This window comes from Myotis brandtii, unplaced genomic scaffold, assembly GCF_000412655.1.
Source record: "Myotis brandtii unplaced genomic scaffold, ASM41265v1 scaffold381, whole genome shotgun sequence".
Lineage (NCBI taxonomy): Eukaryota > Metazoa > Chordata > Mammalia > Chiroptera > Vespertilionidae > Myotis > Myotis brandtii.
This window is the reverse complement of record NW_005364633.1, coordinates 126,742-152,966: the sequence shown is the minus strand read 5'-3', so window position 1 is coordinate 152,966 and position 26,225 is coordinate 126,742. Positions and strand designations below refer to the sequence as shown.

The window sequence follows — 26,225 nt, the reverse complement described above, 5'->3', positions numbered from 1 at the left end:
GCCAGGGGGCGGGGCCGCCCCTTGATTGGGCTGGTTGGCCAGCCGCAGTGCACGACATAGCGACCAGTCGCTCCGGCATTCCGTTCGCTGGGCATTTATATATATAGATATTATTAAAGATGCTGTCAACGCCATTTTTTTTCAGATACATGTTTTTTTTCATTAACAACACTAAGGAAAAAACATGCCGAGAACTAAAATGAATTTATTCAAAATTCATTGAGATTCAACAGGAACATCCAACATAGGTTTTGGAAATCATTTCTTAAAGATAAATCATTAAAGACCTGAAACCTCACCAAATGGCTGCAAAGAAACTGGGATGGTGCCGCCATCGTGTCCATGTCTGAGCAACCAACCGCAGGGTTTACACGTAGAGAAAGATGGGCCCACGCAGTTATGTGACCCAAAAGTAACAAATATGTTGTTGCTATACTTTAGATCAAATATAATTTTAGCAGCTATTCTCTTAAGTGGGAAGGCTTGGGCACACACAGAATCTCCCAATAACAGGGTTTCCATCTTTGTTTTTTAATTCTAAGGGTTTTCCCCAAACTTTGAGTCTTCTGAGATCACAAGGCCCGGGGATGGCTTCGGTCGGGATGCTCTGAAGCTATTCTTAGGGTTGCTGGCTGGCACCGAGAGGCAGACGTAAAAGGCGTCTATGGTTGGGCTGCTCGGGCTCCCTTATTGCTCTCTGAGGCAGATTAGATAATGGGCACGGCGTCCTGGAAAGCAGCTCAGGGCACTAACTGAAGGGAAGACGGGGAAGCCACAGTAAAAACAGGCTCCACTAACAGCAGAATGAAAGCCGCTCGGCCCGTCTGCTCCAACACTGCCCGAGGCAGACGTGGAGCGTAGCTTCTCTAAATACCCCGTTTCACACTGTCATGTAAGTGGGAGAATCCATCATTCCCTTGAAAAGAAACTCTCAACACGGAACAGTCCACAAGAGGGGCCTGGCTGGTAACATCCCCTTCGTACACAAAGGACATCGGTAGACGTGTGGTTCTTGCTCTTAAACCTCCTCGTGATCATGCTAATAAGCGGAAACTCTTGCCCATGTTTTTACTCCGGTTCTGTCTGCTCCTCTGATTTTACAAGAATGCAAAAGCCATCCAGGAATCTAAAAACCCTCCCCATTTTCCTATTTGTAAGACAAGCAAGGAAGTCTGGACAACTGTGCTACCTGAAACGACTTTCCTCTAAGACAGCGGTTCTCAACCTGTGGGTCGCGACCCCTTTGGGGGTCGAACGACCCTTTCACAGGGGTCGCCTAAGACCATCGGAAAACACATATATAATTACAGATTGTTTTTGTGATGAATCACTATGCTTTAATTATGTTCAATTTGTAACAATGAAAATACACCCTGCATATCAGATATTTACATGACGATTCATAACAGTAGCAAAATTACAGTTATGAAGTAGCAACGAAAATAATTTTATGGTTGGGGGTCACCACAACATGAGGAACTATATTAAAGGGTCGCGGCATTAGGAAGGTTGAGAACCACTGCTCTAAGATCTGGGGGTGAAATAGATCATCAACTTTACTTTTTATGAGAGAACTGGGAAAAGTAGTCGATGATTATTCTTTGATGAAATAAGTGTGCAAATTTAGTCAGTGGCCTGGGTAAATGTGTTTACACCGGAGCTATAATTTTTTTAAAAATAAATCCTCAATCGAGGATATTTTTTCCATTGATTTTTAGAAAGAGTGGGAGGGGGAGAGACAGAGAGAAACACTGATGTGAGAGAGACACAGATTGGTTGCCTCCCACATGCCCCCGACCAGGGCCGGGAGTCTGCAACCGAGGCACATGCCCTTGACAGGAATCGAACCTGGGACCCCTCAGTCCACAGGCCAATGCTCTATCCAAACCAGCTAGGGCAGAGCTACAATTCCTTAAACGCTTTAGTGTGAGATAACTAAGTTGGTGGATAAAACAGTAAGAATAAAAAGATGTCGTCCGCCCCTGCGCACCCCCCCACACACACACACACACTCATAACAGTAGCAAAGGCACGCCAATGGACTCTCCTTACAATATGTGCTAACCCTTCCCTGGCTCCTGTCACAAAGCTGCTGACACCTGTGAGTGACCATCCAATACCAACGCAGGTAACAGGTGCTTCATACATAAATATGTTTGAGTGGCAAGTCAATGAGTGACTCTCAGAGGCCACACAGGCCGCAGAAACTGGACTTCTCAGCCCTGCCTCACCGTCGCTGGGGTCTCCCAGGAGTCTCTTCGACGCCCACGGAAGCAGAGGTGTTTCATGCCACCTGCTGCCAGGACCCTAGCTGTTTGGGGACATTTGAATGGCCTAGAACAGCTGTGGGCAAACTACGGCCCGCGGGCCGGATCCAGCCCGTTTGAAATGAATAAAACTAAAAAAAAAAAAGACCGTACCCTTTTATGTAATGATGTTTACTTTGAATTTATATTAGTTCACACAAACACTCCATCCATGCTTTTGTTCCGGCCCTCCGGTCCAGTTTAAGAACCCATTGTGGCCCTCGAGTCAAAAAGTTTGCCCACCCCTGGCCTAGAACCATTAGAAATAATGATGGTGAACGTGAAGTGTTTTTCATTAATAACATTGCAGCAGCTCTAGCAGGAACTCTGCTGTTTTACACAGATTATCCCTTTATTCCTCCCAGTAACAGGGACTATTTTTTCCTTCATTTTCCAACAAGGAAACTAAGGTACAGAGAGATCAAAGCCAACAGACAACAGGGCAGTGGAGCAGTAGTTCAACCCACAGTGTCCAGTTTTAGGACTTCGGTGCTCAGGTCACTGTGAAGGTCAGAACAACACAGCCTTCTGCTCAGAAAGGTTTTGTCGGTGATGTCCAACATGCCCAACCATCTATTCGTTTAAAAAACTGTATATTCTTACCACCTTCTTCCCCTCCTCCCCCTAAGAGCTCACAGCATACATACTACCAAGTTTTCATCTGCCCCCAAATAACTCTTCCTAATATGCAGCCTTGGTATGTGATTCCGCAACATGAATTTCAAGAGTGTTCATTCTTGGCCTGCAAACATGCTCGACTGCAACACAGGGCTCTGCGAGCGAGAGAAAACGCCCCTTCCCGAGCTGACAGTGGCTCTTTGTAAAGTTCCGCGTGGCTTGGGCGACGTCACATCACCATGGCTGGGAGGCGCGCAAACTGCCAAGTGCTGGCGAACGGGAATGTTTTGTTTTGTTGCTGTGTTGGCACTGGCCTGTGCCCCCTGAACCATCTATAACTATCCCTGAGCGCCCCACACGGAGTCCACTGTGGCAGACCCTCGCCACCGACGGACCAGACTAACAGCCCAGCCGGCTCGGTGCACCTGAGTGCTGGGGCAGAGACAGCCTCTGAAGGTCAACCCGGTGAAAACCGTAAGAGGCCGATTCTCCCTAAAAACAACCAACCAACCAACCACCCAAAAGGCCCCCTGGGCAGGCAGAGAAGGAGTCTGTGTGACTCAGGCGACCGCAGCTGCTGGGACAGGCAAACCTTGGGACCCAGCGGTTTCAGGCCTTAGATCAGCAGTTCTCAACCTGTGGGTCGCGACCCCTTTGGGGGTCGAACGACCCTTTCACAGGGGTCGCCTAAGACCATCGGAAAACACATATATAATTACATATTGTTTTTGTGATGAATCACTATGCTTTAATTATGTTCAATTTGTAACAATGAAAATACATCCTGCATATCAGATATTTACATTACGATTCATAACAGTAGCAAAATTACAGTTATGAAGTAGCAACAAAAATAACTTTATGGTTGGGTGTCACCACAACATGAGGAACTGTATTAAAGGGTCGCAGCATTAAGAAGGTTGAGAACCACTGCACTATAACCTCTGAGCCTCAGTTTCTTCGTCTGTAAAGTGGGAGGGGGTAGAGTAACAGTGTCTATCTGTGCCCAGTGCCTGAAACACCTGACTGATAGGAGGAGCTCAACAAATAGTCACCTGGAAGGTGACCTGGAGTGAATACAGACTTAGACCAAGATTTTCTTGAACATTGTAAACTTAATTCATTTTAATCTCTGCATGCCCCGTGACCCTAGCACAGGACCGGCACAGGACTGGTGCGGGAGAGCACTTGCTGGGAGAGTTGGAAGCAGCCATGGATGGGCAAGTGGGCACAAAGATGTGTGCACGGGTGGGTGGATGGACAGGCATGTAGCTGGATCAATGATGGATGGAGAAGTCGGACATCTGGGTGTATAAATGTGTGCTAAGTGGGGGGAGTGGAGGGATGGTGGGTGGGTGGGGTGAGGGTAGAAGAAATAAATACGGGACACGCCCTCATTGTGATCTGTCTGCTGGAGGGCTTCAAGATGGAGTGAACCCAGAAAGCACGTATCAGCAGGCCAAGGCCCACGTGAGGCAGCAGCTCTGCCTTTACGAGTGTGTTCTCCAGGCTAACCCACACGGGGATGGTGTGGCCAGGACACAGGTGACCTGCACCACTGTGTGCAGTAATGACATGTGGAGGCGGCTTCGACTTTATCACTCCGAGCAGGAGGGAGGCCTGGACTAGGGCCTCACACCTTAGAACAGCACCTGGTGGGGGCAGGCGATTCGTCCGTACCTTGGAATTCTGTGTGGCCATTAAAAATGGAACGGCTCTTTATGTCTTGAGTGGAATAAACTCTGATATATCATTAAGAGGGGGGGAAAAATCAAGGTTCAGCTAGTGTGTGTACAGTGCTTTCGTTTTCTGGTTTTTAAGGGGTGGCAGGGAGAAGACACGTAGATATTTGCTTCTCCAAGATGAGCGCCCCCCCCACCCCCCGCCGCCAGGAGACTGGTGACTGGTCCTCCCAGGAAGGGCGCCGGGCCTGGGGAATGGCCAGCACTTCACCGGATCCCCTTGTGGACTTTCTCAGTCATGACCCAGGCAGATAAGTTGTCTTGTCAAGCACAGACTGAGCAGCGTGGAGTGCGTAGCAGAGCTCCTTGGAGGAGGAGCAACCTTGGTCCCCGGGCTGGCGCTCACGCTGGGGCCAGAGCCCAGGCATGGAAGCGGACAGGCATATGGGCCCAGTCCAAACACCTAGTCGCCGTGGGGACTTGGCAGGTCCTCATCTGTGAAATGGAGATAATTGTAGTCTTAGAGAGTGAGCATGAGAAGTAAAGTGAGCCAGGTTCTCAACCTGTGGGTCGCGACCCCTTTGGGGGTCGAACGACCCTTTCACAGGGGTCGCCTAAGACCATCGGAAAACACATATATAATTACATATTGTTTTTGTGATGAATCACTGTGCTTTCATGATGTTCAATTTGTAACAATGAAATTGGGGGTCACCACAACATGAGGAACTGTATTAAAGGGCCGCGGCATTAGGAAGGTTGAGAACCGCTGCCTTAGATGTTTCCTTGTCTTGCTCACCATGTCTAAGGGGCAAGGGGCAGGCGGGGGGCAGCTCTGCTCCTACAGCCACTCAGGGGCCAGGCTGCGGGCTCACCATTCTCGGCACCGGGTTACCTGGGCACCGATCTCCAGCCGGCTGGGGGAGTGGGGGGTGGGGGGGATGGCGCATGGGGGCTTTCACGGGCTGCAGTTAGAAGCGACACCTCATTTCTGCTCACACTCCATTTCACACAAAGAGCTGAACCTCTTGATCCGCATGATTTTGGGGGGTGGTTTCTGGGTCAAGTGGATTTTGTGGGGGCTTGAGAGAGAGGTCACCTCAGGCCACTCACGGACGAGCTCACGGCGAGTGGTCCATCTTGGACCTCATGACGAGATGTTATGCTGATGGGGCTGCGCCTGCGCCCTCAGGGGCCACGACCACAGCCATCTCCAGCGAATGAGACTGCGTAATCGGGGACTGCTCAGTACAACTACTGGCTCAGGCGCCTGGGCCGCCCCAGAAGACCTCACGCCCACGACCTTACCCCGAACCTCTCTTCACTCGTCAGGCCAACCACCGAATGGCCTGGCCCAGCTGCTGCTGGGGGTTCTCGGGGCATCATCTGGGAACGTGAGCTAACGGGCAGCGAGCTGAGAGCAGGCACCTGTGCTCGGTGCTCCTGACCCACAAGGAAAGAGCCTTCGAGGCAGGTCCCCAGGATCTGCTGAAGGAGGAGTGAGTGAGGCACCTGCAGAGCCAGGCCAGCAGACTGAGCAGAGGCCTGCAGGGAGCAGCAGCCTGGCCGGCGTTAGTTACCGATCACTGGAGGTGGAAAAATGACTGAAGCTGGCCGGCGTTAGTTACCGATCACTGGAGGTGGAAAATGAAGCTGTAAAGCAGGGGTCCTCAAACGACGGCCCGCGGGCCACATGGAAATACAAATATTGTATTTGTTCCCGTTTTGTTTTTTTACTTCAAAATAAGATATGTGCAGTGTGCATAGGAATTTGTTCATAGTTTTTTTTTAAGCTATAGTCCAGCCCTCCAGCGGTCTGAGGACAGTGAACTGGCCCCCTGTTTAAAAGTAAGTATGACAGCTTTTTCATTACGCGTAGCTGACCCACAAAAACAAAACACCAGAATCTCTACACGACAGATCCATTTAATGTAAAGAACATGCCGGATGTCCACGCCCAGCGATTGTACACAGGAGTCTATTCTCAGCTCCTCTTCCTGTGTTTAATCGCCAGGGCGTGGGCCGAGTCCGGCCCTTTCTGGCTCCACACACACGGGCAGCGTTCGGATAACTGAAGGGCCACGGAGGCCACCTCTTCCTTAGCAACCACCTCAAATCAGACAAAACAGCAGCGCCGCCCTTCCTCTGCGAGGCCACCCGCCGGCAAGCACGGTCCAGGCGTTCTCCAGGTAGGAGATGTAGATGTAGCGCGCTGTGTTGCAGGCCAGGCCGATGTACAGAACCCTGGGGACACAGAGGAGAGTGAGCCGGGCCCGGGTGTAGGATACAGAACATGCAGGCATCGCTTCTATTTTCCCTGCCCAACACCCATCACCCAGACAGCCTTCCGGGCTTGGGGGGGGCGGTTCTCGGGAGTAAGAGGGTCGCTTCTGACATATCTGCCCTGGCCTCTCCCACGCTGGTCAGTATAAAGGTGAACATCCCTTCCTGAGCTCCATCAGTGCAGGACGAGGGCCCTGTAAGTGGGTCCGGGCACCCCGCCATCTGCAGTGATGGCCAGCTTCCTTCCGGGGCTGGAGGGGACACCCGCCTGGGAGGAGCGACCCCCCCCCACGAGGGGAGGGACAGGATGGGAAGGAGAGCGTGACTGGACGTGGCCTCACTGGCAATCCCCGAGACACCAAGCCGTCTCACAAGGACACTCCCAAGGTCACCCAAGCCACCAGCCAATGATGGAGAATAACCTTTGGAAATCAAATACTTTTTCCTCTCAGTTCCCTGTTTATGTTTTTAAAGCATGAGGTCATGTGCTGCCCTCCCCCTCGCAAACAGCACCACCAAACCACGACTGAAAACAAAATAGGCAAAGCCACAGCGGTGTGTGTCCAAGGATCTAAGGTCACACGCGCGCTCTCTGAGCGGGGCGGGCCGCTGCTCTGTACAAAACAGCCTGATGGTGGAGATCGCTCTCCTGTTGCTTCCCAGTTCCCGTGGGCTTTCCTAGCCTCAGTGCTTTCCTTGTTTTCTAGATTCAGGTGGGTGAAAGCTAGAAGGTAAAAGAAAGAAACCAATATGACAGTCACTGGTATTTTCCTCATCTCTAGCGCTCAACTACATTTTTATGTTGCAATCATTCCTATAAATATTGCCCTGTTTCAAACACTGGATCAGGGGGAGGAGATGCTTCAGGCTCTGCTGGTGTTAACTGCAGATCTGGGACAGGCGGGTGGGAGAAAGGAAACAAAAAAAAGAAAGAGAAAGGTTGAGGGGTGGGGATGGGATAGGAAGCGGGTACGGGACTGAGGTCTCGGTATTGGAAAGGTCTGGGTTATAGTCTGTAGACATGATGTTCTTTGTACTTGTATGTTTTGAGGGAAAAGTGTATGTCTGAGTCCTCTCTGATAAAACATCTGCTCAACAAACTTGCTAATGATCCATCAACCAGGGTCCCTCCAGGACACAAACAAGCAAAAAAGCCCACGGGAAATTCAATGCAAAATACGCCACACAAGTTACACACGCCCATGTCTCCTTCTTACGCCCTACGCCGGCCCTATGGAGGAGCCCGACTTAGCCTGACTCGGACAGCAAACAGTCCCACGCGGGCCACGCAGCCAGCAGGCCACGCAGCCAGCAGGCCAGGGCTCTGGGCCTCCTCGACCACGCGGCTCTGTTGGGTGTGAAAGCAGCCGCAGACACTAAGTCAGTGAACAACCTCGCTGGCTGTGTGTCAACAAAACCTGAATGACAAACACCGACATGTAAACCTCACCTGACTTTCACGTCACAAAATATTCTCCTCGTGACTTTTTTCAACCCCTTAAAAGTACAGAGACCATTGTGGTTCCTGGGCCGGGCCATTCAGAGACAGACAGAGGCCCGACGTACCCATGGCTGCGGCTTGCCAGCCCTGGCCTGGCTCGTCCGTTCTCCTTGGCTGTTGGTCGGATTTGCTCAGTAACTGTTAGAGCTACAGGGTCGAGGCCCTGGCACTTTCAGCGACGACCTCTGGGCCCCGGGCACCGAGCTTCGGAAAGCTCCGAGATGGGCCGGTGCCCGGCGGGGGGACGACCACGGGGTCGCCATCCCAGGCAGCTCGCAGTAATACTTTCCTATATTCCCAGCATAAAAAACTGCTAACACACCTTCCTTGTGTCCGCATCGCCTCTCCCCACCGTCCTTCTAGGCCCAATCCTGCGTCAGGGTTACCACGACCACCGCTGTTCAGTGCAGCCCAAAGGCCCCGGCCTAGAGCAGCCGAGCCCGCCAGCCAGGCTTAGAGACAGACTGGGGTTCGCCTCCAGGCCCTGCCGCGTGCACTTCAGCCGCTGGACCCTGACTGCTGGGCCCTCGGGGCCTCCAGGGGCCACTACCAAGCCCACGGCTCCGAGTCGATGTGGCCTTCACTCCGTCCCACGTCCTGATGGCGGCTGCAGCCCTTCAGGACCCACGCGCCTTAGGGAGCAGACGCCCAGTAAGGAGTGTCCAGCTCCTCCCTCCCTCTCTCTGAGCCGCCGTTTCTCATGTCGAGGAGGGGCGGTGTCTACTCTGCCGGCTCGTTCAGATCACCGCCGCCCAGGGAGTTGCCCCAGATGAGCACTCAATACATGGCAGCCTCGTCTTGTTGTTGTTATTATTTTAAAGAAGAGTAACCAAGGACCCTCTTGTTTCCTGGAAACATTTTATTCCAGAATTTCAAAACAGAGAGGAGTCCTCGCTTTCCTTCCTCGCCAGCCGTCCTGGGGCAGTGACTCAGAAAGTCGGCCAGATGGGACCGTGAGCGGGGAGGGAGGCAGCGTTCTGCCCTGTGACGAGGGAAAGGCGTGGACGTGCATTTATTGAGCGGCCACTGAAAAGTATCGCAGCAACCTCCGAATCTCTAATATCTGAGCGGAGTATTTAAACCGCCATGTTATTCACTGTTCTGGGGTGAATTGTGTGTGGCCCCCCGCCAAATACATTTATATGTTAAAGACCCAAGTCCTAAACCCCAGCACCTGCGAGCACTTGTATTTGGGAGAGGCCTTTAAGGAGGGGGTCATGCCCTGGCTGGTGTGGCTCAGTGGATGGAGCGCAGCCTGGGGACTGAAGGGTCCCGGGTTCAATTCCAGTCAGGGGCACAGGCCGGGTTGCGGGCTTGGTCCCCATAGTGGGGGTGGGGGGGGGCGTGCAGGAGGCGGCCGATCGATGATTCTCTCTCATCATTGATGTTTACATCACACTCTCTCTCTCCCCCTTCCTCTCTGAAATCAATAAAAATATATTTAAAAAATAAAAAATAAAGAGGGGGTCATGGCAAAATGAGGTCATGTGGGCAGAGAGACTGCTGGCTGTCCCTGGAGTGTCCGGGGCACCTCGGTTACAAATAACTGGACAACGAAAGGGAAGAGCGTGACCGGAGAGGGAACGGGACCCAGGGGCGTGAGGGCGGGGTCCTCCCCGGAATAAGGTGTGTCTCAGCACAGTCACCCCTTCCGGCCAGGGCCCTGGAAGGTGATGCCCTGTGGTTTGCTGGAGAAGGCAGCAGAGTACCTCCCTCCAAGCTCTTTAGAAAGTAATTAAAATATAAGCTTTAGGCCTTTTGAAAGAGTTACATTTTAGCCTAGAAAAGTCCCTCCTTTCTCGTACCCGCCCGCCCCCCAACCAGCCCCAGGATGCCATGTGACTGCAAATGTCCCGCGGGAGTCCCTGCCCCTCCAGCAGAGCAGGCTGCAACGCTCCACAATCGCTTGTCCCGCCCCCTTCGTGTCCCCTCCTGGTGGCATCTCCTGCCATCCTGTGCCCCACTCGCAGGCCTGGCTGGTTTAAAAGGAGCATCGCTGCCCAGCCGGCGTGACCCAGTGGTTGAGCGTTGATCTGTGAACCAAGAGGTCACGGTTCGATTCCCAGTCCAGGCACATGCCCGGGTTTCGGGCTCGATCCCAGGAGGCAGCCGATCCAAGCGAGCCATCCCTCCAGGGGACCTCCCAGGTCTCCCAGCGTCACCGGCTGCCTCCCGTCCCTCTGTCCCCCGTTTCCATCGGTGCTGGTCACAGCTGCACTCGCACGCAGGGCCTGAGTGCCCGGGGGACAAGGCTGTGTCTTCTTTATCTCGGTACTTAGAGGAGCCTGCCTTGCTCAAGTACGCCGTGAGAACACAGCAACATCACGTAACATAATCTCAAACAAGCTGATAAACGATGACGGCAAAGAGAAGAACTGTTCCCTTGAAAAGGGCGTTTCTCACGTGGCCACCAGGATTACAGGAGGCAGCCGATCCAAGATTCTCCCTCATCATTGATGTTTCTATTTCTCTCTCCCTCTCCCCTGCTCTCTGAAATCAATAAAAAACATATCTATTTTTTTTTAAAAAAAGAACACGGCTGGCATTCTCTCAGCTGCCGTCATGGCACCGTCTCCTGCCTCAATGGCAGCAAAGCAGCCAGTCGGAGGGAGACGTGGCCACAGGGCCAGCGACCGAGCACCCAGGGGCTGTCACGTAACATAATCTCAAACAAGCTGATAAACGATGATGACGGCAAAGAGAAAAACTGTTCCCTTGAAAAGGGCGTTTCTCACGTGGCCACCAGGATTACGGACGGGACTGATTCCTTACCGTGGGGGTGTTAGGGCCCCTGACCCCTGCGTGCTGAATGCCAGTCTCTGAAACAACGGAAAATGCCCCCGTACATTCTGCACACCTGCTGCTGAGAACCTCTGGGTAAGTCTCTGAAAACAGTGTCTTCCCGGTCGTAGTATCATACAGTGTCGTGTGTGTGTGTGTGTGTGTGTGTGTGTGTGTGTGTGTTTCCATATTCTAGTTACGTTAGCACATAAACAAACAGAGAAGGAGATAGAAACCGAACCATGATCGATGGCTATCTTGGAAATTTCTGATTACAGGGCCCTTCATTATCTAGAGAATATATTTCTGTAGATTTTGAGTTTTAATGGTGAATTATGTACTTTTTTCCCTCTCTATATATTTTTATTGATTTCCGGGAGGAAGGGAGAGAGAGAGATAGAAACATGAATGATGAGAGAGAATCACTGATCGGCTGCCTCCTGCACGGCCCCCACTGGGGATGGAGCCCACAACCTGAGCATGTGCTGGACCGGGAATCGAACCGTGACCTCCTGGTTCATAGGTCGACGCTCAGCCACTGAGCCACGCTGTGAGATGGTGAGAAGGGTGGTCCACAACCACAGAAGCCACATCCACTGGGAGTCAGCCCTGTGCTCTTTAATCGGTGAGAGCCTCGGGCCACCGAGCAGAGGAGAAAACCAGCCAGTATGACACTGATCACTGCATTCCCCCGACCTACTCACTTGCACCCCCTGCCAACAACGGCCTTTTGTTCTGAACTATGAATAGCTCAAGGAACAGTAAGGCTGTATTCTCCACTCAGCCTAGCAGCCATGACATCATACGGAAACACATTTCTCTGCAAAGATGTTCTTTCCAACGGGCTGCAAAAAACAAATCACACCCTTTCAGCTCTTGATCATAACTCTTCTATTTTTGAGACCCGACAGCTTATAGTTTAATAATGAGAATCTATACTTGAAGTAGCTCTAAGCGGCTTTTCCTGTACAAAGGAATATCAACGTCACTGCAGGCAAAGTGGGAAAGGCACAGAAAAATAGAAATCTACCCACGTACCAGTAATAACAGCTGTCATTACCGTCACCTGTGAGCCAATGACTGCAGAGACGGCAGCTCACTGCCCGGAGCCCTCAGCAGCGGCACAACGGAGGACATGCACGGTCGACAGCGTCATAAATTATCGGGGAGGGAATCCTAACTGGCCAAGATGTTTTTTGAGGGGGGATGTTAGTTATTTTGAAATCCACAAACATTTTAACTTGGCAGCCTTAACTATTATACAGAGTCACTGTATTTTCATCAAATTCCATGGGTCTTGTAGTCATGATCAACATAATATATCGGAAGACTGACAAATAGAAAAAAAAAAAAAAGGAACTGCACCTACTATACGCCAGGCACTGTTCTGAACAGCTGCTATGCTTTCTCTCACTCGGACCTCATAAAAAACTAGGGGGCAGGCACTGTGACGCTCCCTGTGTACAGATGACAAAACAGCTGGTGTGACGTGTCCCCCGCCTCAGGCTCGCGGGCAGAGCCAGGTGCTGGCCAGGCAGCCTGACGCCACGCCCCGCGGTACCCACGTGTACACGGCCTTTCAGGCATGAGCACAGGAGCATCTCCCCGAGGAAGGACAGCCCTTCCCCTTCCCGCGTTTCCTTCTTCCCGTCTCTGTTCCTTTCACCCCTCTTCCCTTTGCTTCCCTCTCTCCCTTGCTGTGTCTTCAGCCCACGGACACTCCCAGAGGCCTGGCTCAGGCGGCGGCATCGGAGTGAGACGTGGGCCCGGGTACAGGAAACAGCGTTCAGCACGATCCCTCGTAACAGAGCACGCTTACGTCTGAGGGAACTCACTCCAAGCAAGAAAGCACAGGCCACCATTTCAATAAGACCAGGAATGTGAGAAACCACCATAACCGACCTTCTTCAGCCCGTTGCTCTTCCTCCGCGATACCTGCCTGTCACCTTATCCGTGTTCCTGGGGGAGACCGTGCCCCCAACCCGCACCTCTCCATTAAGCTCCACGCTGACGACCGTCAACTGTGCTAGACATTCCCGTCTGGACGGTCCAACTTCGAGCTAAACAGACCCAGCACTGCCTGCAGAGGGCTCCCCAGTCCTGAATCTCCTGAACTTTCTCTTGGATCCAGTGGAGCCCGCGCTGAAGCGTGGAGGTCTCTACCTCACTTTCTGCATCCAACCCGCTCTGCCAGGTTCACCTCCAAACCCACCCCTTCCCTCGGCTTCTGCTGCCCCCGCGGCAGCTCAGGCCCGTGTCGCCTTCACTCACTGCCACTGAGTGCACACAGTGAAGTCCGTGGCCCTCCCCTACTCTGCGCCTTGCTAGGGTCCCTCCTGCCCAGGATGAAGTGCCTGTTCCGCCTTCCAGCACCCACCTGGCCTCAGGCCCCTGGTTTTCCAACCCCCTCCTCCTAGTGCTCACCTCCGCGTCCTGTCCCTGGGATCCTCTCAGCCTAAATTCTTCAAGCCTGCCTTGAACGAACAGGCAGGGTTTGGTTTTTCAACAGCACGGAGTAACCCTGGCTCCTTTAGAGCACGTGTAACTAATAATTTCCAATTCACTATGAGAACGAAGTCTTTACACTGTTTTTACTGTGGTGAAAGTTGTGTGTAAGGAAGAGATCACATTCCCTTAAGAACTGAGGAGGAAAAAAGGGCTGGTTCAGGCCACCATCTTTCTGTCTCTTAATCGGGAACGGCACTCGGCAGCCTGGGCCGCACAGGGAGCCACTGGGGATCCTTGAAGTCTGAGCGCCTGGTGCACCCTCGGGGGTCGGTGTGAGGGTCCGGGTGCCGGGAGCTGTGAGCTCCTGGTGGGCCCGCTGGGCAGCACCCGCCCGAGGGAGCCCAGGCGGAGGCCTGGGCATCAGGGCGCTGCCCGGCCCAGTGAGGAGAGGGCCCGAGAGCCGGTGGGTCCGGGAGACAAATGGCACAAAGAGGGGGTAGAAACAGGGAGAGAGGATGAGAAACAAAACAGGAAAAAGAAAGTATAACCACGGCCTCTCAGACCTGTCAGGCAGCGCAAACCCCGCCTTCTCCACGCACCTCCCCGAGCCCAGCTGCGCTTCCTCCTTTGTGGTCTGACTGCCCTTCCTCAGGGAACCCACGTGCACCCCTGTCCGCTATCGGGGCTCCTGCAGGCCCCAGAAAGCCCGCGTGCTCCTCCCTGCTGGTGTGCATCCTGTGTTTCCGCCTGCCAAGCCGCCGGCTGGCTCATGTGGGTACGTGGCTCCTCTTAAGTATAACTAACGGCGAGTCATGGTTAATATGTCACCCCTCCCGCAGGACCGGGCCTGGCCACGCTGACCGCAGTGCAAGGACCTCCAGGCGAGGTCAGAGCTGACTGAGTAGGTTCGAGTGTGTCCCCTAAGATGCAAAGTTAAATCAGAGACCATAGGTGGTGGCCTAATACTGGCGAGCAAGGATTGACAAATTTACCAGTGATTCCTTGCCATGTGTCTTGATCACCACCCACAGCTGTTGAGACATCCGGCGAGGTATTGCGTGTGCCCTTACGATGCATTTATGTTTCTAGTGAAAGGCGTCCAGTTATCATCTTTACAGGGAGTAGCCAAGAAATATACCTGCTGTAAATTCCAAAGCCTTATCATTTCAAGTCAAAAGAAGTTACCTCTTTTAGTGGAAATACTAAGCATTTCCTGTTTGCCTGAGAAAGCCACGTCCCAGAGGACAAAATCCAAGGTCAAAATCAAAGAAATCATTTACTCTGTGCGTGTGTGTGCACGTGTGTGTGTGTGTGTGTGTTTACACAGATAGACAGGCCACTCCCTGAAAAACTGGGCCCAACAGTAAGAGCTGTTCAAATACTAAGTGGATCAAAAGTGGGCATTGTATTTTCAAAAATTATTCTGGTATGAACTATAATTTGTGGAAATTAGGATAGTTACAATTTTTCTGGTGGTGCTGACCCCTAAAAACAAACTCCCAATGAGACCGTCACAGAAGGCTGAAAACCATCTGCATATGTAAGAGCCACAGAGAACTCCCTCCTCATGCTCCATCCAGAAACATAAAGTCCGTGAATTCGCAGAAAGATAACTTCTCTTCATCGATTATTTAATGTCTGATGTTTTTCCAAGGAAAAGTTTAAACTGTCACCACCACATTTTCAAACCCCCAAAGTCAACCACCACCACCTGACGGGGCCCCCAAAATTCTCACCAGAAAAACACACCCATCTGCATTCTACCTGAACACAGGGGCAGAATCTCACTACGCTATCAGAATCCCTTAAAACGTAGTTAAGATAATACATCCTAATGGACGGAATTAAAATGCCAAAGAGGTGAGTGATCACAAATTGATGGAATCCCAGCAGGCCCCTGGGAGCAGCAGTGTGACCACAGAGCCTTCTCCCCCACATCGCTAAGAAAAGGAAGATGCCTGCTGTACATAAAACCAGAAAAGCTAAGGGAGCCGTAGGCTTCTAACTGGTGAGTAACTCCGAATGCTTAGGAAAGAAAACATGTGGGTAAGCTCACGCAATTACCAAAATTACAGCAAACCTGCTAGGGTTTTATCATGAAGAAAATGAGCCTCCAACCGCAGGCAAGGGCAGAGACGAAGCTTCTGTTAGCACATGAGAACCTACACACACACCCTACACTGAGTCAACATGCAGGTAATCCCACTGACGGATGAAACGATGGCATCTGGGAGCTCCTGTCGCTGCTGAGACCGCGCCGGGTCGCTGTCTGGACACGAACGACTGGTTTTAACAGCGAAAGCGGATGGCACTCAGGCACCCGGGCTGAGGAGAACTGTCTAGCTCATCTCTGCGACTCGGAGAACGTACGCATGACCCGGACGAGGCCAAGGTCATCCCACCTCCTTAATATTGCAGCACCGTCTGCAGCTGGGCCCCCGGAGGGTGCCCGGGGACTCTGGGTCTGGGAACCACCCACACGGGGCCTGGCTTTGTTCAGTGACCACGAGGGGGTCAAAGGTTTGAGAAAGAAGGGATGGGGCACAGCCTCCCAAAGCGAAACCAAACCAAACATGGGAGAAAAAAAAAGTACAGTTGTTTGGGGAAAAGAATGGTTCTAGGTTGAAACTTTAAATGATAACATATTCTCTTCAGTGAGTAAAAGGGACATGAAGAGATCAGGGTTTCTCAAGTCTTGTCCGTCTCTGTTTCTCCTTCCTGATACATATTCTCTTCAGTGAGTAAAAGGGACATGAAGAGAAGAGAGATCAGGGTTTCTCAAGTCTTGACCGTGTCTGTTTCTCCTTCCTGACTTCTCATAGGAACAGCAGGTGCAGAGACTGCCCTGTACACGCGGACGCACACAGTGGCCTTTTCTGTTACGGCAACTTCCAACGTTAGGAGCGGCCGTGCCAGACTTGCCTGTGAGGTCAGAGCGCCTGGAGGGGAGCTGGCTGCTCCTCGCAGAGCCAGTGACGAAGCAGGACTCAGAGGGCAAGGCGCTGCCCCATCCACTCCAGACCGACACCAGGGGGAGAAACACCACACAGAGGAGAACCAGGCATTTCGTTTTTTCAGCTAAAAGGGTTCCATGGAGCATTTAGGGAGGAGGAGGATGTGTAAATGCCCCATGTGTTCATGGCAGATAAAAACACAGAAACTCATGTCATAATCAGGAAGCTGATAAAAGCGTTTTCCTCCACGAACTCGCAGGAAGTGGGGGTTGTGGGGGCCACACCACAGCCGACTGAACGGAGCAGACATCTATACCCCAGGAGGTCGAGTCTGTGTGTCAGCAAGTGGCCAAGAATCACCGAAGGCTGAGAAAACAGAACCCTCTTCATCCCCTTCCGCCCCCTCCGCTAGTGCCCGCGATGGGTGGGCCCCGGAGGCCCAGGGTGACACGCTCCTGCAGCTGGTGCTCCCACAGCTGGTGCTCCCGCAGCTGGTGCTCCCGCGCCTCGGAGCACTCACTCCCAGGCTCCTTGCTGAGAGCACGCAGCAGGTTCTGCTTGTTTGTTTTAGATAATCCAGTGAGGCTCCCTCCTTCCTTCCTTTCGTTTCTTTCTTAAAGAGAAAGCAACAGAAAGCCCTGTTCTCACCCCAACACACATGATCATATCCACCCATGTGACCACAGGAGTTATAAGACCATGGAAAGGGAAGGTCTGCTGCCTAAGGAGCTATAAGACCATGGAAAGGGAAGGTCCGGTGCCCCAGGAGCTATAAGACCATGGAAAGGGAAGGTCCGGTGCCCCAGGAGCTATAAGACCATGCAGCAAGGTTCCTACCTGATGTGGCCGATCAACTCAATGAGCTTGTGACTGAAAAAATAAGCCGTCAGCTCGGACACGTGGCTCAGCACAGAGCACACCCCGAAGAGGGTGGTGGTCCCGTTCAGGTCCTCCAGGTGCCAGTAGAGGAAGGTGAACACGAAGCCGTAGCCAAAGCCCATGAACCAGGCCACGAAGAGCACGGAGCCGTACTGCACGCTGCACAGCAGGCGGATGAGGTCCCAGAAGCTGGCGGCCTGCGCGTGGCTCGCGGCGGGCACCTCCTCGGCGGACTCGGTGGGGCTGCCTCTCTCCACCGGGGCGATCTCCACCTCCTTGCCTCGACCCTCGTCACTTTTGAAGTGGTTGTAGCGGAAGCGGAACTGAGTGGCCACGATCAAGGCCATGGTCATGAGGACCCCGAAGACGATGAAGACGATCTGGTAGTTGCGGTACTCGGGGGGCCGGCACCCCTTCCCGTGGACGAGCACCTCGATGTGGGTGTAGTCGATCCCGATGCCCACGGACAGCATGGCCAGGCCCCAGCCCAGGGAGCCCCACATGCGCTGCAGCCCATAGCGGTCCCTGTGTTTGCCCAGGTACTGGAGCGTCACCGTGTCCACAATGGTGACGGAAGAGGCACTGAAGAACTCTCCGATGATGACCACCACCAGGATCACCAGGAAGATGGCTTCCACTTCTTGTTGGTCGTAAACCAGAGTGACCTGGTCAGAAGGTAAAGCCCTGGTGGTAGTGACGATGGTAGTGGTGGGCTCTCTGGTGACAATCCCCGGGGGGGCAGGGGCTGCAGTGCTTGGGATCAAGGTCAGGTCCTTGCTGAGGTCTGTCACGTCCTCGGTCTGCGGCGGCAGCGTGCGCGCGCTGGTCCTGTCGAAGGCTGTTGGGAAGGTGAGAGGCTCCGTGACGTTGGGCCCGGTGTCTCCCGCCGCCGTGGGCCCACTGGCAAGGAGCAGGCCTCTCCTCTCACGCGGCCTCGGTGGCGGTGGCGGCGTCGCGGAAGAGAGGAAGGAGGAATTCGCTGGCAGGAGGGTTAGCAGGTGACTCGTGTTGGCAGGGCGGGCCGTTGGGGGAGTCTTTGGTACACACCGCAAGGTCGCGGGTTTGACAAAGCCGATGCCCAGGTTGAATAAAACCCAGCACAGAAGAGAAAAGAGGAGGACGATTTTGCCCTTCTTAAAGCGATCGGCAACCACGCCCCAAAAGGGGGCGCTGCAGAATTCAATGAAGTAGCGGATGCCCACCAGCAGCCCGCTCTGGCTGGGGGACATTCCCAGCTGCTTGTAGTACACGGGCAGCAGGGGGTACAGAGAGCCGTATGCGGCGTAGAAGAAGAAGTAGAAGACCTTGGAGATGAGCAGGTCGTTGTTGATCTTCACGCAGTGTCTCTCGATCCAGTCCACCTCCTCCTCGGGGGCGGCCTCCGTGGCTGTGGACGAGGGGGTCTCGTGAGGCGGCGGCTCCTGCTCCCTGGAAATGCCATTGAAAGGATCGGCGAGCACGTACTTCCGCTTCTGCTCCTCCTCGTCATCCGTGAGGATGGCCACTTTATCATCGGCCGCCATGGCTCGTCACCACCATCGGAAGTGCCACTTCACAGTGTTGGCGGCTGCTCTGTAGAGTAAAAGGCAAAGGATGGCTTAGTGACGACACCGCTAACATGTGAGCACAAAGCTTCATCTTGCAGGACGCAGAGGCGTTTCAAACGACAGCTAAGAATAACCGTGGGGGTGAATCCTCACCCTGGGTCACCTGCCGCCATACAACACTGACTCTAAAAACCTTTCGAAACATCAAATGTTCTTTCTGGCCACTGACTGACTAATCGCATCTCCCGATGACAGGCTGATAGCTCAGGTTCATTCGAATCTTTTCACGGATTCCTACCAAAAACGCCCAAAGGATAGGGATTAGGTCTAAACCACACAGGGAACTGAAAATAAATAGTATTTCTAGTTTCTGGGTTTTACTGCTCAAACATAGCCACTGAACCAGGAAGTCTAGAATATTTAGGAAATCAAGGTAGCCCAACCCATTCCGTTTCTAGAGAAAAACAGAAAGCAGCTCCTGATTCCAACCAAATGAACGAGAACCATTGGTACCAGGCCTTGGTGCTGCAGCCATGAGAGGACACAGTGGTGAGGAAGCAGCCTCCGGTGGCTGATGTTACATACGTTTCTCCAGATGTGATTTCAGGGATTGCAGTTTAAGAAAACGAAAACCAAAGATGAATCGTGAAGGCAGCGAAACAGAAATTACAACTTGCCAATAGGGGGAAAACAATTCCAAACCCAGGGTTTCTCATCGGAAACCACGGACGCCAGACGGAAGGGGCCAATAGTGTTTAAGTGCTGAAAGAACTGCCCACCCAGAGCCCTACATTCAGAAAAAAGTCCATCAACCAGAAAACTACAGAACCATATTCCTTATGAATATAGATTCAAAAATCCCTAGCAAAATACTAGGAAAGAAAGTTTAGAAATATATAAAAAAGAATTGTACACGATGACCAAGATGGGTCTATTCAAGGTGCAATATTGGGAAATCAATCGACGTAACCCACCATATCAAGATGCCAAGAAGATGAAAATAGGGTCCCATCACCCATCTGACAAAATGAAGAAGTCGTTCATGAAAAGTCTCAGAAAAACAGGAACGGAGGCGAACGTCACCGTGGCGGAACCTGCAGAGACCATGACACCTGATGGTTAAAGGCAGAGAGCTCTTTCTCTCTATGGGAACAAAGCAAGACTGTCTGTTCTCACCACCCTTAGGCAACGTGGAGCTGGAAGCCCTAGCCAGCGCTATGAGGAAAGAGAAGGAAACAGGAGTCACGCAGGTCCAAAGGGAAGACAGAAACTGTCTTTATTGGAAATGACTGTCCAGGGAAGAAATCCCAAGAAATCTCCAAAACCTTCTAGAACCAGGAAGTGAGTTCAACAAGTTCACAGGATACAAGACAAACACACACAAAAATCCACCTTGTGTTTCTGTAGACCAGCAATGGCCCCCGGACACCGACCTTTAAAATATAATCCCACTTAAAACTGCTAAAAGAATGAGTTATAAGTTAGCAAAACCTACGGGGCTGTATGTTGAAAACTGCAAAATGCTGGTGAAAGAAACAAAGGTCTAAGTCAATGGAGAGACATGTCATGTTCCATTCTCCTCAAATTTGTCTGCAGGTTTAACACAATCCCTATCACAATCTCAGACTTTGTCAGAATTTAAACTTTTGCTCTGCAGACGACCCTGCTAAGAGGATGGACCTACAGGTGGGAAACTATTTGAAAGCCGCATATTCCACAAAGGATTATTACCCACAATATATAAAGCACGCTCAAAACTCAACAATAAAAAAGCCAATTAGAAAACAGACCAAAGACATGAAGAGACATTTCACCAAGAGGACACACAGGATATACAGATGAAAATGTTCAGCATCATTAAGGAAATGTAAACTAAAAATATGACATGTCGCCGCACACCTGTGTGAACGGCTAAAGTAAAAAGAGTGACAACGCCAAATTCCGACACGGATGCCGAGGGTCAAGCTCCCTGCTCGTTGCTGGTGGGGCTGTAAAATGGGGCCGTTTCTTATAAATCTAAACCCGTGGCTACCACAGGACCCAGCAATATTTATCCCAGAGAAAGGGTCACTTATTTCATATAAAAACACACACGTTTACAGCATCTGCATTCCTAACATAGCCCCAAAATGGAAACAACCCAGGCGTCCTTCCATGGATGAATGGTTAAACAAACTGTGGTGCAGCTACACCATGGAATATTCCGCAGCAATAGAAAGGAACCAACGATTGCCCCATACAATAACCCGGATGAATCTCAAAAGAATCATGGAAAAAGTCTCAAAGCATCATGTACGGCCTGGTCCCATCACCTACCATTTTGGGGTGACACAGTGACCGAACTGGAGAGAAGACAGGTGATTGCAGGAAGTGGAGGGACACAGTCATCGTTTCCCTCGGGGAGGTCCTGCTCAGCACAGTGCCTGACAGACACTAAAAACGTGTGGGTACCATTTCTTTGGGGCCCAATGGAAGCCACTGACGAGAATTAAACAGCAAAGCATAAGGATCACGTTTGTGTTTCACAAAGATGATTCTGACGTCAGTGTGGGAACGGATGGGCAGGTTTAGCGGCTGCAGCCCCTAAGGATTTCTGGACATTTGGCCGTTTTCTTGGTGTAGAGTCTTAACACTACACCAAGGAAATAGGTTCCTAGGTATCAGTGTGGGGCTCCTGATGAAACACTGCCAACAGCTGACCCACACGCACAACTGTCCACGCTAACGTCCTGTGATAAACCCAGACAGGGCTTGTTCATTACGCAATCCTCCCGACACCTGGAGGAGCATGAACTGCGATGTGCTCCTGACTCCTCCCTCTCCTTCCGCAGGTGCCCTCCGCCCGAGCTGTTGTGGGACTGAAGGGAATTTATTGCTCTTTTTATAGTTACTTCCTGTCTGCCCAACTGGATCATACACCCCTTCCGGGAGGATCTAGCACTTAGGATACTGCTCTCTACGCGTGTAAACTCCCGAGAAATACTGACCAGCACTGATGGCGACATACATATAAGGAGTCATTCAAGATTAATGTGCCCAGAGGCGAACTGACTTTCAGAAGCACAGAGAGAAGTTCCCGTTGCTCTCTTGGCTCTGACAAACCAGTGCCTCTCCGAGCCTCTTTTTCGTAAAACGGGGATAAAACACAAACCCGAGGGGACTGACTCGCAGAGGGGTCGGGTCCTCTCTAACGCAGGAGTTTGCTCACGGATGAACGTCTGCTGTTGGTGGTGGTCGTGGTCTTGGACTTTTTCATGAACACCCTGGGCCTCCTTCTGCAAGTGTTCTAGAGCGTTCTTCCCCGCCAGTGTCCTGGGGTTCCCTGACGCCCCCCCCCCCGAGTTTACCCAGCGATGCGCGTGGATTCACGTCCACATCCACGTCCACGTCCGTGTCCACAGTGTAGGGTCATGGACTGGAATGTGCACCTTCAGGCAGGGAATGACTATTCATTCAATACAGTCCCTGCGGGAACACTGTGTGCATTTTACTTGTCCTATCTAATAAAGAGGGAATATGTGAATTGACCCTCACACCATTGCAAAGATGGCATCACCCACAGCCAACAAGGAAAGAATATGCTAATTGACCCTCACACCATTGCAAAGATGGCGTCACCCACAGCCAACAAGGAGAGAATATGCTGATTGACTGCCCTGCCCTCAAAGATGGCGGTGCCCCAGCCAATAAGGAGGGAATATGCTAATTGACTGCCTTGCCCTCAAAGATGGCGGCGCCTACAGCCACAAGATGGCCAGCAGGGGAGGGCAGTTGTGAGCGATCAGGCTGGCAAGGAAGGTCAGTTGGGGAGGACTGGGCTGGCAGAGGAGGGCAGTTGGGGGCAATCGGGCAGGCAAGGCAGGGCAGTTGGGGGCGATTGGGCCGGCAGGGGAGCAGTTAGGCATTGATCAGGCTGGCAGGGAGTGATTAGGGGCAATCAGGCAGGCAGGCAGGTGAGCGGTTGGGAGCCAGCAGTCCCAGATTGTGAGGGGGATGTTCGACTGCTGGTTTAAGCCCAATCCCTGTGGGGTCGGCAGTTGGACATCCCTCGAGGGGTTCCAGATTGGAAAGGATGCAAGCTGAGCTCGGGGACACCCCCCAGTGCACAAATTTCATGCACCAGGCCTCTAGTAACATAATAAACGTGAATAAAAAGGGCTGAGATCCTCTCTAACACATTTCCCTTCAACCCGCTCAGAGGGCAAAAGGAGCAAGTTACTTTCATCCCTTTAACCCTGAACATGGCTCCTGTAAATAAAAGCCAAGTGGCCTTCACTTTCACTTTGTGAAATTAAATGTCAATAAAAAATTTTGCAATTTAGGCCCTTAGCCCTTGGCGACCAACATGGAAATAGGTTCCTAGGTATCAGTGTGGGGCTCCTGATGAAACACTGCCGACAGCTGACGCACACGCGGGAGGCAGCCCGGAACCTCACTCGCTTCTCTCTCTCCGACTGATTTCCTGTCGCAGAGCGAGCTCCGGGCCAGCGGCAGTGGCAGCTCACAGTGCAGCACGCAAAGAGGAGTCACAGATTCCATCTCGTGAGGTTTCTCAACAAAATCCAGGAGATGTTCAGAACAGGGAGAGGATGAGCTGGCGACGCTGCTGCCGGCGCTCTGCGTTTATCTGTGCAGAAGGGACACGATGGAGGACTTAGCGAGGCCTCGGGGGCGCTGCCCAGGAGAACCGGGCCCAGTCACCGCTCTCAGCAGCAGACAGGGCGAGGGGGACTGCTCAGACACATCCTCTGTGAGTTTACCATTTACGTCAAAATACAGACCTCGGGTTTAAAACACACCTTTTCTACAGATCTGTAGCTACCACCAATTGCTTTTACTTATGCCCCCCAAATACACTACAGCTTCAAACAATGTATAGCCCACGCACATGCCAGGATACATAACCTAAAATTGTTTCCTATCATCTCAGGAACTCTAATAAACTGAGAGTTACCGTGTGCTATCAACTTGTTTCAGAAAAATATTTATTACCGAGCTCATTGAAGACAAAAGATTTCCTATAAACGCCATCCCAATGAAATGAAAGCAGTCAGTGCTGGCTGGTGGGGAAGGCTGACAGGTACTCTCATTCCCTGAGAGCAGTACCACCTTTCTAGACGGCAGAGATTTCAGTGCAAGGCTGTTTATTTCAGGAGTTTTCGGAACAACCACAACTAAAAGGAAGCAATCAGTAATAGCGGCGCCTAAATTACGTTCTACCCATATGAGAGAAAAATAGAACGTTAATGCATGGGACAGAAAAACCGAGCTGAACGAATAGAACTTGGGAGCTTAAACGAATTGACAGAATAGGGGGAAATCCTCATGCTCTATGTACCCATTAAGTGAAAAAAAAAAGCAGGACACAAACTTCTAGGCAATGTAAGAGTTTACATATGTAAATCTATGTCCTTCATACCAGATATACTTTTTCAAAAGACTTGAAGAAAATAACACCAAAATGTTACTAGGGGTTATCTCTGAGAAGTAAATGTAGGAGTTACTTCAATTTTTTCCTGATACTTTTCTGGATAACTTTTCGGTGAACTGTTAAAATACATGCAGGCCTGCCTCCTGTTACTGCGCTTCGATCTATTGTGCCTACAACACTGCCTTTTTTTTTTACAAATTGAAGGCAAGACCCTCCACCAGCAAACAACAGGAGACGTGCTTTATGGTGACACTCGCTTCGCTGCAGAGGCCTCGGACCAGCCCGCAGCATCTCCGAGGTCTGCTGTGTAAAGAGCACTGCTGTAGGTACCAGGCATCTGAGTGATCATCAGGGCACCCTTGACCCTGAAGTTCCTGAAAGGCCTGGGGGTTGCTAAGTTGAAGTCTCCGACCCTGCACGCCAGCAGAAACAGCTGAAGGAACCTGCTACAAGGGCTCTTTTTTTTTTTAATTGTTGACAGTTTACAGATGTCTCCCAATTCCCACCCCCTAACCGCCTCCTCCCAGCCCCTGCCACCCCCCAGGTCTTCACCACACCGTTGTCTGTGTCCATGGGCTGTGCATATACAAGTCCAAGCTCTGGTTCACCTCTTCCTGTCTCCCACCCCTCCCCTCGGAGACCTGTCAGTCTGTCCCATGCCTCCATGCCTCTGGGCCTGTGGTGTTGCTCAGCTTATCATGTTCATTAGAGGCCACATGTGAGTGAGATCATGTGATGCTTGTCTTTCCTGCCTGGCTTATTTCACAATGCTCTCCAGGTCCCTCCATGCTGTCTCAAAGGGTCAGAGAGCCTCCTTTTTCACAGCTGCATAGTATTCCACGGGGTACACATACCACAGCTTTTTTATCCACTCACCATTACACCTTCCAAATACAGGGGAGCCTCATTATATGGGAAAGAAAATTAAAATGTGTCATTGTCACCCTTTTGAAAGCTTAACAACAAGCTCCTTTATTCCAACTCCCTCCCAAAGGTGCGTTTGGTTCCACCTGCGCATCAGGGACCAAGTCCACGGGACGCGCCCAGCAGAGGCAGGAAGGCACCGTAACAGCGCAGGAGCCCGGCCTGCTGCCGGGACCGCATTTCTCTAACAGTCAGAGCCGGGGCCACGCCCCTGTGAGCTGCTGCTCTGTGTTCAACGTGGGGCTGTGGGCTTCGCTCCACTGAGAGAGGCCTGTTGATCCCGGGCCCTGGTGTGTCCACCCTAACCTGGTCCCTACACGTCCCCGAGCAGCTGTGAGGGGTGAGTCCTCCACAGACTGGGGGACCTGCTCCCCCGAGTGCCGGGCTCGGAGTCCTCCGGGAGCCCCGCCCGCTGGCCCAGGACTGCTCGGCACTGACCGCAGGGAGGTGCTCCGGCCCAGCCCTCACCGCTTTCCCTGGCACAGTGACCCACAAATCAGGCTGATGCGGCGTCGGTTCCTCTTTCCAGTTCCCCTTTTATTCCCCGGGAACCACCCTGGGCTCCTCCGGCCACAATGACTCACACACCGTCTCCTTCTCACCCTCAGCCCCCCTCGGTCTCAGATCACACGTGTCCTCGGTCACTCCAGGTTGGCCTTCCCTGGGTTCCAGGGGCAGGGTGCTTCCTGACTGTCTCTCTCCGCAGTGCAGTTGTCCTCGGTCACTCCAGGTTGGCCTTCCCTGGGTTCCTCTCCTCAGTGCAGCCAGAACGGATGCCACAGAGGTGGCAGCCCATGTCACGCCTCTGGAGAACGGCTGGTCTTTTCAATGATTTTGGAGAGAGGAAGGGGGAGAGGGAGGGAGAGATGGA

The 26,225-nt window shown here is 52.1% G+C and overlaps 1 protein-coding gene across 1 annotated transcript in view; it reads right to left on the bottom strand.

Annotated features, from left to right (window-relative positions):
* The window catches only part of MFSD6 (major facilitator superfamily domain containing 6), a gene marked incomplete at its 3' end in the record, with an annotated part of 37,961 nt that extends 18,937 nt beyond the window's left edge, over positions 1 to 19,024 (bottom strand). The window contains exons 1-3 of the mRNA XM_014544764.1: positions 17,411 to 19,024; positions 6,764 to 6,850; positions 5,502 to 5,523 (exon numbers count right to left, since the gene is read on the bottom strand). Of these exons, the coding sequence (XP_014400250.1) occupies positions 5,502 to 5,523; positions 6,764 to 6,850; positions 17,411 to 18,975 (1,674 nt within the window). The remainder of the gene's footprint in view (positions 1 to 5,501; positions 5,524 to 6,763; positions 6,851 to 17,410) is intronic.
* Positions 19,025 to 26,225: the final 7,201 nt, after the last annotated feature.